The 18,107-nt window shown below is 47.7% G+C and overlaps 1 protein-coding gene across 1 annotated transcript in view; it reads right to left on the bottom strand.

Moving 5' to 3' along the window:
- The window catches only part of CSMD2 (CUB and Sushi multiple domains 2), a 655,333-nt gene that overhangs the window by 250,793 nt on the left and 386,433 nt on the right, over window positions 1-18,107 (bottom strand). The window contains exon 12 of the mRNA XM_023232269.1: window positions 15,757-15,869. Within this exon, the coding sequence (XP_023088037.1) occupies window positions 15,757-15,869 (113 nt within the window). The remainder of the gene's footprint in view (window positions 1-15,756; window positions 15,870-18,107) is intronic.

Genomic DNA, 18,107 nt, shown 5'->3' with positions numbered 1-18,107 from the left:
TTCAATGTTCTTATAAGGAATGAGGTTTGTGAGAAATCCTGCAATGTCCTGTTTCATTGCAGCATCCTAGGATGAATGGGCTTCCAGCTATCAAGTGCCTGAGACTCTGTGTCCACATAAAGTGTTCTAGATGCTTGGATGTTTTGATCCCTTATCCCTCCCTAAATCCAATATGAGATGAAGCAATTTTAGGGAGAAGGTGGGTCTACATTCTTCACAGGTTACCTGTCCCAGGAGCAACAAGTTCCACAGCATTAGAAATCTTTGGAGACTTCCTCACTGAACCTGATCTTGCATCTGAACTGCTAATGTCACATGACAGATCTCAAGTGCAGTCCATTTCTGAGCAGCAAAGGCAAGTGCAAGACGACACAGCAGTTGAAACTTTGCTCCCTGTCTTTTTCCCAAACCAGGGATTAATTGAGAATAAATGTTCACTGCCTGCTGATGTGGAAGCACCTTCATGGAGATGTTTCCTTAATTCAATTTGAGATGGTAGCAGGCAAAATGAAGCAAATGACTCACTGAGTATGCTTTGAAAGTTCACTTGAGTCAACAGTGGTGAGTCAGACATGGAGTGGGTTCCCTGAGACAGCTCTGGGGGTCCTGAACCCAGTGGGCATGATGGGCAGGCTACCTCACTGGAGAGGCAGTCAGGACCCAGACGCTTCTGGAAAGGAGTATGTCCTGGCCAAGCCGCTGGAGCTTCCTCTGGAGTCACCCCCACTTCCACTCATGCTGTGCTTAATGCTGTGAGAGATGGACAAGGAGGGGGTGGTGGAAGGGAGGAGGAAGAAGAGGGAAGGAGAGAAGCTCTGTTTCTGGGGAGGAGCTCTGTTTCCGGGGAGAAGGGCGTCCTGCAGGACAGACAGGAAGTCACGAAGCCAGTGCCAGAGAGTGAGGTGAGGACTGTATGAGTCCTGAGATTTGGGAGACAGGGGCCCAGAGTCATCAGGGGAGTTTTTTGGACACCTACCCAGGATTCTCAGGACAAAGGGACCCTGCCTGTTCTGTAGACACCATCATGGGCTGTCAGGCACCACAGTCCCTGAAGTTGGTGTGTGTGATCCTGACAGGGATGATTCTGCAAAGGCCTTCCTACCACATTGTGGGGCTTCTGTGGGCTGGTCAGAGTTGCCATCAGCTCCAGGCACTGCCGTTTATGGACGGGCTCTTGACTGTTGCATTCATGTTACTGCAAAATGAAGGCTGCCAGCTTTGTGCTGAGAGCAGGCAGGACAAGGCATTCTATGGCTGGGGTTGTGTGTGTGTTAGTGAGTGTGCGTGTGTGTGATCATCTAAGTCAAGCAACAAGGGTCCCCTCCTTTGTGCAGGGGAGTCTGTGTGACCATGTGCCAGGTGTGAGGCATCTCAAATGTAAGTCAGCCCATTTGCCTCTCACCTCACATGTGCCCCAGCCTCACCCTCTACAAGTACGCCTGCTGAAAACATAGCTGAACCCCCTCTGCAGCTGGCTTTGCTCAGGCTCAGGGATGGGGGAGGGGATACACTGAGGCATTCCAGGAACATAGTCCCTTTGCTCCAGGTCCCAGAGCTCCAGGGCATCTGAAGGAAAGAAGAAGGGGCCCCTGTGATAAGTCAATGTGGAGAAGCAAGCAGCAGGACCCACCTGCCTCCAGATGTCCCCAGATATGCTTTCTGGGATATAACCTGGGGTGTGAGGGCTGTCACTGCAAGCATTTTGAGACCTGGTGAAAGTTACACAGCATTTGAAGCCAGAGCTAGATCCTTCCTGCTGCCAGGGGCAGAACCCAGATATAAGGTTTCCTAGCGCGGCCCCACCATTTCTGTAGGAGATACGCATGTGGGGTACATGTGCCTGTGTTCCTGCCCACAGCAGCTAGTCTGAGGCTGTGATTGGCTTAAGAGAAAGGGGATACTAAGGGGGATGAAGAAATCTGCCCAGCCTTCCCATTGTGCAGGCACAGCCCTGCATACATGCCCACATCCACCCACCCATCACTTTCTCCTACCATCATTCAATCACAGGTACCCACTTAAGCACAATGCAATGAGCACCTACTGTGTGCCAGTTGCTGTGCTAGATCCTTGACATCTGGACATGGTCTCTGCCCTCAAGAAATGAACAGACAAGGAAACAGGAGAAGCACCTAACTCAAACTTGGAGGATCAGTCTGGAAATAGGGTGTGGAGAGTAGAAGTACTAACCTCATCTCCAAAATTTCAAGGGGCACCAAAATCTCAGTTATCATGACAAATAATATCTTAGTGCAATATTTTTTTTAGAAAATCACAATTAATGCCATAAAATCAGTTCACAATGAAGAAAAATATCAACATTTAAAATAAAGCCTGGATCCAACCCTATGCTCAGATGACTCACCTCACTGGTCTCACCATAGTCCCAGCACTGTCAGAGCCTGTCTTTGATTCAAATGTTGATGTGTTTTAACATGGACATTTTGCATTAATATTATTTTTAAAAACAATTTGCATTAAGTGTTACGTATCTTAATTGCTGCGTTTTTTCCCCGTCACTTAAATTTCGTGCTCATGAGTGCCCTGCTCACCTGACCCTAGTCCCAGTCCTGGGTCAGGAAAGGCTTCTTGGAGGATGTGGTGTCCAGGCTGAGGCCCTAAGGCTGTGGTGGAACCACGAAGGTGAAAAGGAACAGCAAGAGAGAAGGAAGGGCCTTAGATGGAGGGAAGAACTCTTGCCAAGTTCCAGAGGTAAGACTGTTTGTAGGACTGTGATATAGGAGTGACAGTAATTACCCAATAGTTACTGTCACAGCTAACTTTTAGTTATATAACTAAGTGCCTGGTCTTGGCACTTGGGTGTACCCTCACTGAGACAAGAATGCAAGAAGAGGTATAGATAGGTCTGAATGGAATCATCAGTAGGAGATGCTGAGTTTTAAGGTACTAGTGGGACCTGCAAGTAGAAATATCTAGCAGGAAGTAGCTACATGGGTCTTAAGTTCAAGAGAGAAGTCTGATCTAGAAATTCAGCTCGTAGATTGTAAAAGAAGCCATGAGAAGAATGAAATGACCCAAGAAGAGTGAGAAGGGATGTTGGTCCAGGACAGAACAGTTAGGGACAATGTAGGGACAAGCAGAATGCTAGACTGGGAGAGTGGGGTCACAGGAGCTTAGAGAAGAATGAGTTTCAAGAAGATCAAAAGCCTTGAATGCTGCAGGGAAGTTTATATAGGATTGTAAAACAGGTTAGCAAAAAGAGGTCACATTGATACTGTCAGGATTGTGTGTACTGATGAGGCCAACACCCAACAGGAGAAGAGAAGGTGATATCACTCTATCCAGAGAAATTAGGTAGCAGCTCATGAGGCATATGGCCTGGGTGGGAGTGGTTAAAGTAGTTTAGTATAGGGGAAACTTGATCATATTGAAATGCTGGAGAAGAATAAAGCGGTGGGAGGAAAGATGTATTGAATGGTTAGCTGAAGATCTGGAGGAGAAGGGGGTCCCTACAGGGGCTCCAGAGAAGGAGAGAGGCATGGGACTGAGAGCACACATTAGAGACCACAAGGGATGCTCCTTCCCTCAAGACCACAGTCAAGAGGGAAGAAGTGGTGGCAGTGAGTTTTCAGGTAGGATGGCAGGAGACCAAGGGAGATCCTGTGATGACACAGGCTCTATTTTCTAAGTGGAGGAGGTCACAGTCTTTGCTGAAGGTGAGGGACAAGTCATGGGAAAACAACTTGAGGAGAATGTCTGAAGCTGTCACTCTGGAGAAGAGGAAATCATGCCTAGATGGATTAAAATGCACCTCTGGGGTCCACTGAGGGTGCAGATGACTCATTTGTAGGGATACCACCCAGCAGGGCTATATGACTTGTCCCAGCAGCCCTTGGCCACTCGATTCCTCTAGAAGTGGAGGAAGGGGTAGGAGGATTGACTGAGTGAGGGGGGATTGGGGGGATTGGGCTTGGAGAAATGGAAGACAGTGGGGCAAAGGAGCTGAAGATGTTCAAAAGAATGGCCAAAGTGTTATCCAAGGGGCTTAGGATGAAGAAGGAAAGAGGTGAAGGGAGCAGGGGGCGATAGGGGAAATAGGGGTTGGGAGGGGATGATGGGCAGGAGTAGAGGGAGTGTCACATGAAAAAGCTGAAGTATGTGGAGTTGAGATTTCAGAGGTGCTTGATGATGAGGTCCAGCTGCAGCCAGGGTGAAGTACACCGAAAGAAAGTGAGAAGGTCAAGGCCTGAGAGGCAAGGTGATGGCAAATAGGGAGGAGGAGACCAGTGACAGTGATGAGGAGGGGTAGAAAGTATCAGAGCTGGAGACAGCATAAGGTCAAAGGGGAAGGGGTTTACACGTGGGTGGAATGGCATTGGCGAGAGAGCATACGAGCCCCTCTCAAGGTGAAGTTCATTCGGTGTGGGGAAGTGAGCTGCTAGCACTGCAGAGGGCTACAGGGTTGTGGTGACCTCATGGGAATTCAGGTTCAAGGGAGCATTTGGCAAAGAGTTCCAAGGCATAGGGGGATGTGTTGCCCAGAGAACCAAGATTGGGTGGAAGGAAGAGGAAGAACACAGCAGGGTGGGGTGAGAGTTTGGGAGCTCCTTCCAGGAAGGCAGTGGGGGCTGCTGGCTGGCTTCTGTCCCTTTGACACCTCCTGTCCTGGCCTAAGCCTTCACTCCAAGCTCAGAGTCAACTCCTGCTGGAAACACAGGGACCAAGGCCCCTGTCTTCCTGCAAAGGGCTCCCTGTGCTCTAATGCCCTGCCTGAAAGGTGTTTGATCTGACACTTCTGGTCAGGTGCTGACCAAGTCTGACGTCAGGACCCAGAATTGCAAACAGATAAATGGGTTTTGACTTCAGAAAAATCACACATGCAATTTCCTGCTACCTGGTTTAATATAATTCCGTTTTATGAGTGTTTCTCCTGTCTCTCCCCTTTTGCCTACCAAAAGCAAACTGGAAAACATGAGATGATTGCTTCTAAGATGCCTTAGAAGTCCATCATGACTGACCTCTGTCACTCAGCATATTTGCTTTCCCCCTTCTCGGCTGTTTTATCCCCATCATCTGTGATCAACCTCACTCTTCTCCCCAGGTTTTTCCATTTCTAATACCAAATTGGAATCATCTTTTATGAAAATGTCTGTACAGAATGGACTGTATCATGTGGTTCTATAAATTCACTGACTATTTGATGTGCTCCAAGAGGGGAGGCACTGCTTGGAGGAAGATGAGGATTTGCTGCCTTTCACATGAGGCTGGGAGGCTTCACTGGCTCCTTCACTAACTCATTGTTCCCCTAGCCTGAGCTTCCTCTCCTCTTCCATTGGCATGACTAACGTCTTGCATTAACAGACTTTGGTTTAAAATGTTACCTCCTCCAAGACATTTTCCTTGACCACTCATCTTAGATCTTAGACATTTCCCTTTTACTTTTCTTTCTTTGCACCCCATTCTTTTTATTTTTTCTTTTGAGACAGGGTCTTGCTCTGTTGCCTAGACTGGAGTGCAGTGGTGCTATCACAGCTTACTGCAGCCTCGAACTCCTGGGCTCAAGCAATCTTCCCACTTTGGCACCCTATTCTTTCCCTTTATAGCAGTGATGCACCTTGTAATTACCCATCTGTTTATTCAACAAATATTTTATTGGTTACTGTTCTAGACAGTGGGGATATAACAGTGAATAAAAAGATGAAAATTTGTTCTTCTGGAGCTCTGGCTGGGCATCGGGCCAAGATGATTCACCACCCGGCCTCCCTCACTCCCACCCCGTAGAATGTAAGCCCCATGAAGGTAGGTATCCATTATGTATCTTTGATCACGGTGTACCTAGCACTTAGCACAGTCCCTTGAACACACAGAATACTCTGTTTAATGTATGAGCTCAGCTAACATTTTGCATGGAAACTGTGCCAAATGCCACACTAAGCACTAAAGGTACAGCGTTGCCTGCCCCCACAGCCCCTGCCCCTGGAGAACTCACAGTCAGGTGGGTAATTCCAATACAAATGACAAGGGCAATGAAGAGGATGTAGACCTGACCACATGACTTGGGTGATAGCAGAAGGGGTAGCTCAGGCCTGAGCTCCCTGGCTGGGAGCGCTGGACAGTTTTCTTAGAGGTTGTTCAAATCTGGGAGTCAGCCTGGATTCTGCCTTGTCCTTCTCCCTCAGCTCTCCTTAGTCCCCTCCTGTTGACTCCTCCTCCCACATACCCAGAACCCTCTGCTCTCCACCCTGTCTCTCCCTGCCTGAGTTCAGCCCTTGCAGCTCCTCATCTGGGTGCCAGTAGCAGCCTATGGTTCCCCTGGCTCTTCCTTCTATTTCATACTCTACAAAGCAGCACAAGAAATAAAAATCTGATGATTACCATCCCCTGCTCATTGATCCTTTCACAGCTTCCCCAAGTCCACAGACTAAAACCCTAACTCCTCAGCATGGCAGGACCCTGGCCTACCCCTCCCACCCAGCCTGCTCTTTGGCCATTGGCGACCTTGAGATGCACATGGCACAGTACTGGGTGATCTGTAGGGAGGTGGAATAGTGCAGTGGCAAGAGCTCTGGCATCACAAAGCCCAGGATCTAAATCCTGGCTCCGACACTAAGGAACAGACCTTGGGCATGTGACTTATTTTCTCTGAGCCTTAGTTTTGCCATCTGTAAAATGGAAATGGTAATAATAACAAGGTTGTTGTGAGGATTAAATGAGCTTCTGTACACAAGATAATTGTCAAAATGTCCAGCATGCAGTGTGTAACCAGTGACTAGCCGTATTTCCTCAGTGTTATTGTCGCTGATGTTTGCAGAGCCCAACCGCCCCTCACACGGCTCTAACGTGGCACCTGCCATCCTCTCTTCCTGAAATGAACACCCTTTGCTTGTCTACCAGACAAAGAATTGTCTTTCAGCATTGGTGCAAGTGCGTTCCCATCTGGGACCTTCTTTCGAATCGCCCAGGCAGCCTTAGGAGCTCTTTCTCTCTCGGTCCCAGCCCCCTTGGACATTTCTGTTGTTATAGCAATGGGTGCTGCAGTTTTGGGTGTGTGTTTCCCACTGTTAATTGGTAAGTTTCTTGAAGACTGAGCCAATGTTTTTTGAAATGTCTATATCCCAGCTTTTCTAGTGAAGTGCAGGGCACAGAGAGGGGATTCAATAAACTTTTGAGGAACGATGACGGGAGGATGGAGGAGAGGATGGAAGGAAAGCAGGAGGAAAGGAGAAATGGAGGACAAGAGTGTAGAGTCTACAGAAGATCTAGAAGCTCAGTGTGGTGGGAAGCTCAAGTGATGGAGAGAAGAGGCCAGAGAGAGGGTTGGAAGGAGACCCTGAAGGGCCTGGTTTGATGAACAATAACTCATTGAAGCTTCATCCTGTGGGTTGTCAGCTCCTCAGAGCCAGGGGTCACATCCCCTCCACTCTTTGTATCTCCAGAACCAAGCCCAGTGTCTTACACCTACTAAGTGCTCAGACCCGTTGTTGATTCAGCACAAACTCCTAGTGAGTGACCATCTCACTAGGCATCTTCTAGTATCTAGTATCTTCTAGGCATCTTCTAGATGCTCTAGTGAGATGTAACAGACCATCTCACTAGAGCATCTTCGGTGCATTAGGATCACCCTGTGGGCATGCCCAGATAGCCTGGATTGCCTCAGAACCACACCCCAGTCTGCTTTTCTACTTCTGATGATGCGAAGGGCACCGGGAGGTGAGAGACCCCACATCTATACGTGTACCTATGGGGACTGATGTGTTTTTCCGCACACGATTTCCACAAGTGGAATGGAGGTATGGCTGGATGAAGTGGGTGACATTCTTCCCTCCCCATCTCCTTCCTCCATAACACTGTCATGGGTCTGTCACCAGCCAAAGGAGGCTAGAAACAATGGACATGGAGGTAGCCTCCAAGCTGTCTGCGTTAGCCCCAAACTGAAGCTTACCATTTGCAGAAGCTATGTATTTAGAGAGTACATCTCATTGACAAATTACTTCCTGCCAAATTTTAATGTGGTAACATCCTCTGCTGTTTGCCAGCCTAGTCTCCAGGGGCTAGAACAGGCTGGATCCCACTGGGACTTTTTGAGAAGAGGCAGCTGCTGCTTGTATCCAGCTCAACTTTGGCTCCCGGTGCCTGAAAAACTTTTAGAGGTATCATGGAAACTCAGCGAGCGTCTTAGGAACATGTTAGTGATATTCTTGGCCAAAGTTGGAATGTTTGGGCCTTCCAGTTTATGCGGAAAAGACAAGAAGTAGAGGTGTACCGAAAATAACAGAACTCAAGAGGCTGAAAATAGCCATGTGCTTGGCATCTGACAAGAGGAAGGGCGGTGTCCTAGAAGAAGTGGCCAGTGATGCTGGTTGGCTGCCCTTGGCCTCCTTTGAAGTCTGCCTCCAACACCACCTCTTCCAGGGGCTCAGCAGTGCCCACCACTGGAGTGAAGTTCTGAAGAAAGGGATGTGGCACTGCCTGCAGAGAGCAAGTCTTGGCCCTCTTCTCCCCAACTTGCTCTCAGACTTTATTTTTACTGAGGTTTTAGCTTCAATCTTATCTGCATGTCACCCTTCTAAGCCCGCCTGCTCCCTCTCTCAAGGATGTCTGACAAATTCCTTTTCATCCTTCAAGCAAGTCTCAGTTTCAGACATCACCTCCTCCAGGGAGACTCCCCTGATGCCTTTGAGCAAGATTCACTGCCCCTCCTTTGTATTTCCTTGTCTTCTAACACTTGTTCTATGCTACTGAAAATGGACTATGAATTAGGTGAAGGCAGAGACTGTCTTGCTGTCCTTGTAGCCTCAGTGTTCTAAACATTGTCTGCAACACATCATAGGGCCTTAGAAAATGTTGAACAAACAGATGAGCTCATTTCTAACATGAGTGCCCTGGACTGTTGGGCACCCCCTCTGCATAATCTCTACTGCCCTGCTTCTTCATGTCTTCAGGGTCCAGGTCTCAGCTTCTTCCTCCCCTGGGCCAGCCTCCCAGATTCAGCATTAAGCTGCCAGATTCCAGACTCCAGCAAGGAAGCAAGGAGACTTCCAGATTGATGCTAAAACTTGTTAGCAAGTTGTATGTAATTTTATAATGTTTCTAGTAAGTGCTAATTGCCTGTTCCTTAAATATTTCTTGTTCTACTGGGAAGCAAAGAAATTGCAACTATGAATGCATTTCCCACAGCTGGTCGCCCCCATGGAGGGAGACTGGCTCAGAGTGCTCAGATATTGACAGATCAGGAGTCCCCTCCCCCACCCCAAGACCTGAGATGTGACAAGCAGAACTGGAGGAATTTCTGGGAAGCAAATGCCCCAAATTTCCCACCAGGCTAATATTTTCAACAAGGAAGAAAGGATATTGGAGTGCCACCTGCCTGCCCCTAAGGTTGTATCTCTCTGCTCAAACTGGGACAGAGTGGGTATTGATGATGATGATGCAGCCAGGTCTGCCTAAGGGATGGGTGGAAATGATGGATATGGGAGGTCTCTGCAATTGGATGCCTTATGCCATCCTATGGGAAACCTGCATCCCAGCTCCGCCACCCTCCCACCCCACCCATTCCTGAGTTGAGATGTCTATCTTGCATGGAACTCCCCAGGAGTTGGAATAACAGGGGGCTAAAAAGGAGGAAGAGGCAATTCTGAAGCTTCGGGCAATGATGTAGGTTAGAAGAAGAGCTGTAGGCCTTGGGGAGCAGAGAAGGGGGTAAGCTTCCAACTGAGCATTTACTAAATGTCAGGCCCTATGCTGGGTGCTTCACTATACTGAGTCCTCATGAGACCCTGGAAAGATAACCATTCATCAGCCCCTCTTCACAGATTAGGAAATTCAGGCTCATTGATGAGGAGAGACTGCCACACAGGGAGTCAAAGGAAGATCCTGATTATAAGTTGGGTTTGCCCAACCACAAATCCTGCGGGACAATAGAGAATGCATGGGCTCTTGGCATCTGTGCACTAGGTCGGTGGTAAAGTGGACCAAAAGGGAATTGAGAGGGTGCTGGGGAGGGTACCTGATTGTGACTGAGTAGATCCTCATTACAATTAAATTCTACAAGCTTTTCTGAGCATGTGTTCTGTGCCAGACGCTGAATTAAGCCCTATAGGACTGGAGAGATTTTTGTCTTGAATGGATTCATAGAAACCAGAACTTGGTGGAATTATTATTATGGAGAACTTTGGATGTCATGTAGAAAATGTTACACTTTATCCTAAAATCAAGGAGAAGTTGTCATATTTTTTTAACTAGGAGAGAACTGTGCCAGATTTGGATTCTGGGAAGATCACTGCTCCATGTGGCAGATGGGTAGACGGGAGCGAGAGGACTAGAGCCAGAGATGCTGGTTAGGAAGACTCTGCTGTTATTCAAGTGAGAGTGGATGAGGGAGGGACTCAACTCAGCAGTGAAAGAGAAGTGGGACGTGGAAAACTGACAGAATCTGGGAATGGAGTCAGAGGTGGGAAGAGGGAAAAGGAGGAGGCAGAGATGAGGCCTAGGGATGGGATGGATGGTGGTGCTGTTCGTGAAGATGGGGTACACAGGTGTAGGTCATGAGCATGGGGGCAGAGATGGTGAGCTTGGTTTTAGATGGTGTTACAGACTGAACTTGTGTGTTCCCCCAGCTCCCCCAAATTCCTGTATTGAGGCTCTTAATCCCTAGTGTGACTGTATTTGAAGATGGGGCCTCTAAGGAAGTAATTAAGGTTAAATGAGGTCATAAGGACAGGGCCCTGATTTGAGAGGATAGATGTCTTTCTAAGAAGAAACACCACAAGGATCATGCTCGCTCTCTCTCTCTCTCTCTCTTTCTCTCTCCTGTGTGTGCATGCACACAGGAAAGCCCATGCAAGGCCATGGTGAGAAGGTGGCTGTCTGCAAGCCAGGAAGAAAGCCCTCATCAGAAACAAACCAAATTGGCCAAAGCCTTAACCTTGGACTTCTAGCCCCTAGAACTGGGAGGAAACTCGGTGCTGTTCTGCCTTCTCTAGACACATGACCTCCTATTCTTACAACAGTACAACCGTTATCTTTACCCCAGGGGACATCGTGGTATGACAGTGTTCATGTAGGAAAGATGGGCCGGCCTCCCGTTATGGGGTGAACTGTGTCCCCCAAAAAGACTTGTTGAAATTCTGACTCTGGTACCTATAAATGTGATCTTATTTGAAAACAGAGTTGTTGCAAATGTGAACCACCCAGTCTTGACATTTTGCTGTCAGCAGACTATACAGGTGGGTAGGTTTGAGACAGCTGAGAGGGAAGCCTTATCAAAATGTGTAACAGGAAGACAGAAATGTAAGTAGAGAACAGATGTGGAAGTCACCAGAGTTTGGGTTGAGGCTGCAACCATGGAAGTACACATGGTCGACTGCAGAAGGTTCTAGAATAAGAGGACTGAATGCTGAGGACAGACTCTGAGGGGCAGTGGGGAGCCATGGAGGAGCTGTGAAGGAACAGCCAGAGAGGTAAAAGAAAACCAGGAGGTGGAGGTGAGAGGAGCCCAGGGAGCAGGATGGGCAAGGACAGGGAATCACATCGGGGTGCCGGGGACTCAACCCACCCACCTTTTTATAGTAGAGGGGGCTCCTCACCAGAAGGGTGTGAGAACGATGGGCTTCACCCCTCAAACAAAAAGTCAAAGGTGGAAGGGGCAAAAACAAAAAAAGTGGCCCCCCCCCAATTTAGCCCCTTGAGTTTCCACTGGGCCAGGTTCCAACACACTGTGAGGCCTCCAGGCTCTTGCGAGCCTGATTCTGCCTCCTGCCACTTCTGGCTCCACACTCTGTACTGAGGCCTTAGAGAGTCACCTCATTTCTCTGCCAGTCTGGGGAGGGAGGGCCCTAGGTGGGGAGTACTGGTGTAAGGCAGGGACCTAAACCCAAGGAATGAATGTCACAGCACCTGGTGGCAGATCCAGGTGCCTGGCCTGGAGGACAGGAAATGTGGAAGGTTTGGCTGGAGAGAAACTTTGGTGACACCCCCAGGGGAAGGCAGTATCTCTATGCCAGACAATGTGCAAGGAGCTTTGAGATCTCATTTCACTCTCATAACAATGCTCTAAGATTGGCATTATTATTTCCATTGTATAAGTCAGGGAACTGAAGCTCAGAGAGACCACAAGACTCAAGGTTACACAGCTGGGACCACACTGGGATTTACTAGGTCTGGTGCAATTTCAGAGTCTGTGCCATTTTCTAGAATCCACTGCCTCTATGCACAGAACCTGACATAGTCCCTGTGGGTTTGCTATGTCTCCAAACACCCAGACTCCCCTTCCTAATTTGTCACGGCTCCAAGGAGAAGTCCTGTTGACACCTAGTCCGTGACCAGCATTCACACAGCGTATGCTTTATACCACATCTAGGCTGCTAGCTATTATAATCACAGCACCCAGCAAACTTTTGGTCACATAACAAAAGCTTAGCCAGTACTGGCTGAGTGAAATGGACAAATGAACTTGTGAACAAAATCTCCAACCTCTGGTGACATGGAATCCAGGTTCGTGATACATGGTCTATTTGATTGGGGCAAAGCTTTGGCTTCTATAAAGATTTTATAAGGAATTGAAATTATGTAACCATGGGAGGCTTCTGGGGCAAGGGGGAAAAATCCATGGGCTTCTGAAGCCAGGGAGACATGGGCTCAAATCCCAGCTCTGCTACTTTCCACACATCTGTGTGATCTCAGGCAGATTACTTCATCCCTCTGAGTCTCAGATACCTCATCTATAAAACAGCAGCCATTGTATCCTTGTAAGCAATGAATGAGATGAAGTAATGTCTTTCAAGCCAGTGGTTAGCTATGAATTCTGTCTTAAAACAAGGCTTACAAAGAGCAAAAGAGAAGAAAAGAGAAGAAACAGAGGCAGGGTGATCAGAACCCTCCATTCTGGGCATGCCCTATCCAACCACGGAGGTCCCTGGAGGGTACCCCAGGTCTTTGCAGGACACTGTGAAAACCCTGAGATAATGAACATAAAGCTCTGGCACATAGCAGGCTTTCAACAAGTGTTACGTACCTTTCTTTTCCAACAGAATCACACCAAACGCATCTAATTCCTCTTTCCCACATGAAAGCTCTTCAAATATCCGGACACAGCTCTCAAATCTCCCGAGTCCACTTCCTCCCCTGAATAAACATTCGGGGGCCATCATCATTTCTTACAGGAATTGCCTTAAATCCTCTCCTTATGTATCCCAAGCTGAGGTCCCACATCTAAGCTCAATTATCTGGTGCCTGCTCAGGGCACGATAAAGCACAACTAACTTCCTGGGATAAATTCCAGCAGCTAATTTTTTTTAAGTCTTAAATCATGACTTGATATTTATTCCCATTTTATCTTTTCCTACTAATTTAGTCAACGACTCTACCCAACCCAGATCTTTCTGCACTCTGTTTGCTGACTGATATTGTCATCCCTTTCAAGTTCACGCTGTTTACAGCTTATCCAAACCATTGGCAAAATATGGACAGATTAAGGGCATGTGGATGACATGGAATCGTTCCTCCCTGCTTTGGGGAACATTCACTGCCGAACATCCACAGAATTTCTGAAACGGGGGAAAACTTAGAAACTTTGCATCCATCTCCACTCCCCTTTTCAAAGTAGTGAGTGACAGGGCTTGGTCCTGAATCAAGGTCTCCTGATAGTTTTATCTGGTGCTCCTCTCATAGCCCCACAGCTGCTGATGTATAATTTTATGCACCAGAACAGCCCACTCATTGAACTACCTGTGTATTGGCTCATTAGTCACTCACTAATTGCTTTGCAATTTGCAACATTTCTTATGTTCACGTTTCTTAATCTAACCATTTTCACAGGACCCCTGTGACCCCGGTTGTATTATTATCTGTATTTCACAGATGAAGAAACAGATCTTGAGAAAGGTTCCATGATCTGCCATGGAGCTAGAAAGTGACAGAACCAGGATCTGCACTCAGAGTCTAAGTATTTTCTGTCTGCTGTTCTGCCTTCCCTAGACACATAGCCTCCTATTCTTAAAAAATCTCAGTATAGCTGTCATCTTAACCCCAGGAGACATCATGGTATGACAGTGTTAGTGTAGGATGGGCTAGCCTCCTGTGATGGGGTGAGCTGTGTTCCCCAATAAGGCGTGCTGAAGTTCTGACTTCTGGTACTTATAAATGCGACCTTATTTGGAAACAGAGTTGCTGCAAATGTAATCAAGTTAAGATGAGACCATACTGGAGTAGGGAGGGCCCTTAGTCTAACATGTTGGTGTCCTTATAAGAAGAGGACAGAGAGACACACAGGAAGGTATGTGATGACAAAGGCAGAGATTGGAGTGATGCAGCTACAGCCAAGCAACAGCAAGGACTTACAGCCACCACCAGCAACTAGGAAGAAGCAGGGGAGGATTCTACCCAGAATGGGGGCATGGCCCTGCTGAGCCTTGATGTCAGACTTCCAGGCTCCGGACTGTGAGAGAATAAATGTCTATTGTGTGAAGTCAGCCAGCCCAAGAACACGAATACACCTCTGTGTACCTGTACCCAGTTTGGAAACAGAGTACAGGTCCTGGAGCAGGAGGAACTTATGGTACACTGGGGGTATGGTGTGTGAGCCACACTGAAGGGACACCTTCTCCCCGCTCCCTGGGCCCCTGTCTCCCTAGTAGCCACCTAGTCATTTTGAGGACTTTAGGCTCACTTTTGTGACAAAGCCCTTTCTTGATCCCCTTTCAGACGTTCCTGAAAAGATGTCTGCTCCCTTCTCTGTGCTCCCACTGGCACTGTCCAGGCAGCTCTTCTGCATGCCACTTCATTTGCTTTCCCCTCCATCTCACCACTAGAGCACAAGTCCCTTGAGGCAATGCCCAGACTTGATGTGTCTGTCCCTGTTGCGCTGGTCTAGTGTCTGGTACCTAAGAGGGGCTTAAGAGTAACCTGTGGATGGCTTCTCCTTCCATCTTTGTAGGGATTGGCATTAGCTGTTATCGGCCAAAGGGGGTTTGGAAGTGTTCAGAAGGATGACGTTGAGGGTATCTTCTGGGCCCCAGGTTTTGCAGTTCCCTTAATGCCTATTCTAAGCAAGAGATAAAGACTCTTGTCTGCATCTTTCTCAGGCCACCAACAGTGGTGTTTATCTGTTCCTAGCCCTATGCACAGAGTCACTCACTCATCAGATGCTACCCTGCTTGGGAAGCTACTGTCCTCTCTAAAGATTTTAAAAATAAGTGACGCCTCTTAAAAGTCTCCATGAACCAGGTATGAATTGGGGATGGAACTGAGGTGTGCATCTGATGCTGGGTGCCTAATATTTTAAGTGTTTTATCCCAGATCATCCTCAAAACAACCAGAAGGCCCTCAGAACAAAGAGAAGGCTGGGGCTCAGAGAAGTGGAATAACATGCCTAAGGGGGAGGAAGCTAGTGCAGGGGAGAACCAGGATCCCAGGGCTGGGAGCTGTGGCTCACGCCTGTAATCCCAGCACTTTGGGAGGCTGAGGCAGGTGGGTCATTTGACGTTCGGACCTCGAGATCAGCTTGGCCAACGTGGTGAGCCCCCGTCTCTACTAAAAATACAAAAATTAGCCGGGCATGTTGGTGTGCACCTGTAGTCCCAGCTACTCGGGAGGCCGAGGCAGGAGAATCACTTGAACCTGGGAGGCAGAGGTTGCAGTGAGCTGAGATCGTGCCACAGCACTGCAGCCTGGGCAACAGAGTGAGACTCCGTCTCAAGAAAAAAAAAACAAAAAAAACGAAAAATTCTGACTCCAAATCCAGACCCCAAGTCTCTGACTCCCAGGACACAGTTCATCTGGCTTGCCAAAAGCAGTTACCTTCATAAGAAGCCTTGAATCCCAGGGAGCTGCCACTGCCATCAGTCTGGAAGAGGAGCCACATTTGATGATTGGTGCTGACAATGAGATCCGGGACCGATGTACCTGTCAGGCTGGCAGGAGAGAGATATTTAGAGGTATGCTCTCCACCATGACACCCGAATAGAATGACTACCTGACCGATGATATCTAAAGGACTATCCAGGATCCAGGCTCACTTGGGCAAATTCTGGGCCCCACTGCATTTCTGACATTGGAGCCCAGCAGCATGCTCTCCATGTGCTGGGAAGACTCATCCTGTCTCTCCCTCGGCCATGGGTAGAATCTCATGGGTTGAATCTCAACTTTTACTCCCTAGCCCAGAGCCTTGGGTTCACAAGGGAGATCTGTGTCCTTACTTGCTCAGGGGACAGGGATAGTTAGAGCCAAATCCAATCAAGGGGGTATCTACATTCTCGCAACTTTTGATCTTTTGTGTGACCTGCATTGCAGAAAAGACCTCCCCCAACCCCACCTCCTTGCTGTCTTTATGTGGGTTTCCCCTCACAGAAACCCATTTCCCCAGTTGGAACCCAAGTCATTCTTTCAATGAGCCATCTCCTTCCACTCCAGGATAAGGAACAAGGCTTAAAGTATAGTCATTATCTGAGGGCCACATTCTTTTTGAAGAAGAGGGTTTAAGCATGGGTGTGGGGGGAGGGGGGATTCAATTCAGAATCCCAACCCCAAGCACCTACCCATGTAAGATACTGTGCTTATCAATTTCCTACCCATTATCTCAATTAATGGCCCTGTTGCCAGGAAGGTAGGGGTTGTCAGCCCATAGTACAGATGAGAATACGGAAGTGTAGAATGGGCAGTGGCTTCCCCAAGGTCAACCTGATACAGTGGCAGAGCTAGGAGTCCCCTGTGCAGGTTGGGATTTCCAGAAGAAATCCAACCTCATTATTTTGTTGAGATCAGACAAATTACCAGCACAGATGGAGGCAGGGGGTTGTGGAGTGGGCAACTGAACTAATGAGTCCTCATCTCTGCTTCACCCAGGGTCTCAGAGCTTGGGAGGCTGTCAAGTCAGCTGCAAAGAGGTCATCACACCATGGGGGATACGGAAGTGGAGCTGGGATAGAGCACCTGGGATCCAACAGCTTGGCCTGTGTGATGTCCCTGAGCCTGGGCTCTGACAAGCTGAGTAAGGATTGTGGCCAGGCCAGTGCTGGCTCCTGACTCTGGGGTGCTGATGAGCAAGGGAAAAGGTTGGGACCCCTGCTTTTCCTCTGTTTGACCCAATTACAACACCAGGCTCTGAGTCTGCCATTCATTTGCTGTGGGTCCTTGGGCAAACAGTTGAGCCTCTCTGGGCTTTTTCACTCTATGTTAAATGAGGGGATTGTATGGTATGATCCTCAATAGCCTTTTCAAAAGCTCTGCTATTCCAAGGTTTTCTCTATGTCAAAGCACACTGGGATTGTGGAAGGAGGAGAGCTAGGATCCTAGTCTCTTGGGCACAAAGAGCTGAGGCACCATAGAGGTCAGTAAACTAGGGCAGAAAATGAGTGATGGGGACGCACCAAGTGAGGGGGAGAGGTAAGTGTGATGGTGAATTGCATATGTTAACTTGACTAGGCCACGGGGTACCCAGATACTTGGTCAAACATTATTCTGGGTGTTTCTGTGAGAGTGCGTTTGAATGAGATTAACATTGAAATCAACAGACTGAGTAAAGCAGATCGCCCTCTCCAAGGTGGATGGACCTCATCCAATCAGTTGAAGGGCCAAACAGAACAAAAAGATGGACCCTCCTCTGAATAAGAGAATTCCTCCTGTCCAATTGGCTTTAAACTGAGACATCAGCTTATTTCCGGCTTTTGAACTTGAACTGTAACATCAGCTCTTCCTGGATCTTGAACCTACTGGCATTTGGACTGCGACTACATTATTGACTATCCTGTGTCTCTAGCTTCTTAACTCACCTGGAAGATCTTAGGATCTGTCAGTCTCCCAAAATCACATGAGACAATTCCTTACAACAAATTATGTCTGCCCATCTAATTGCTATTTGTCAGTCTGTCTGTCTATCTATCTATCTATCATCTATCATCTACTTATCATCTGTGTTCATCTATCTATCATCTATCAATCAATCATCTATCATCTATTTTCTATCTATCATAATCTATCATCTATCTATCATCTATAATCATCTACTTATCATCTATCTGTATATCATCTATCATCTATCAATCAATCGATCAATCATCTATCATCTATTTTCTACCTATCTATCTATCATTATCTATCTATCTATCTATCTATCTATCTATCTATCTATCTATCTATCTATCTATCTATCT

Source organism: Piliocolobus tephrosceles, chromosome 1 (assembly GCF_002776525.5).
Source record: "Piliocolobus tephrosceles isolate RC106 chromosome 1, ASM277652v3, whole genome shotgun sequence".
NCBI classification, from domain to species: Eukaryota; Metazoa; Chordata; class Mammalia; order Primates; family Cercopithecidae; genus Piliocolobus; species Piliocolobus tephrosceles.
The sequence above is the reverse complement of the archived record's forward strand: the minus strand, read 5'-3'. Positions and strand labels throughout refer to the sequence as shown.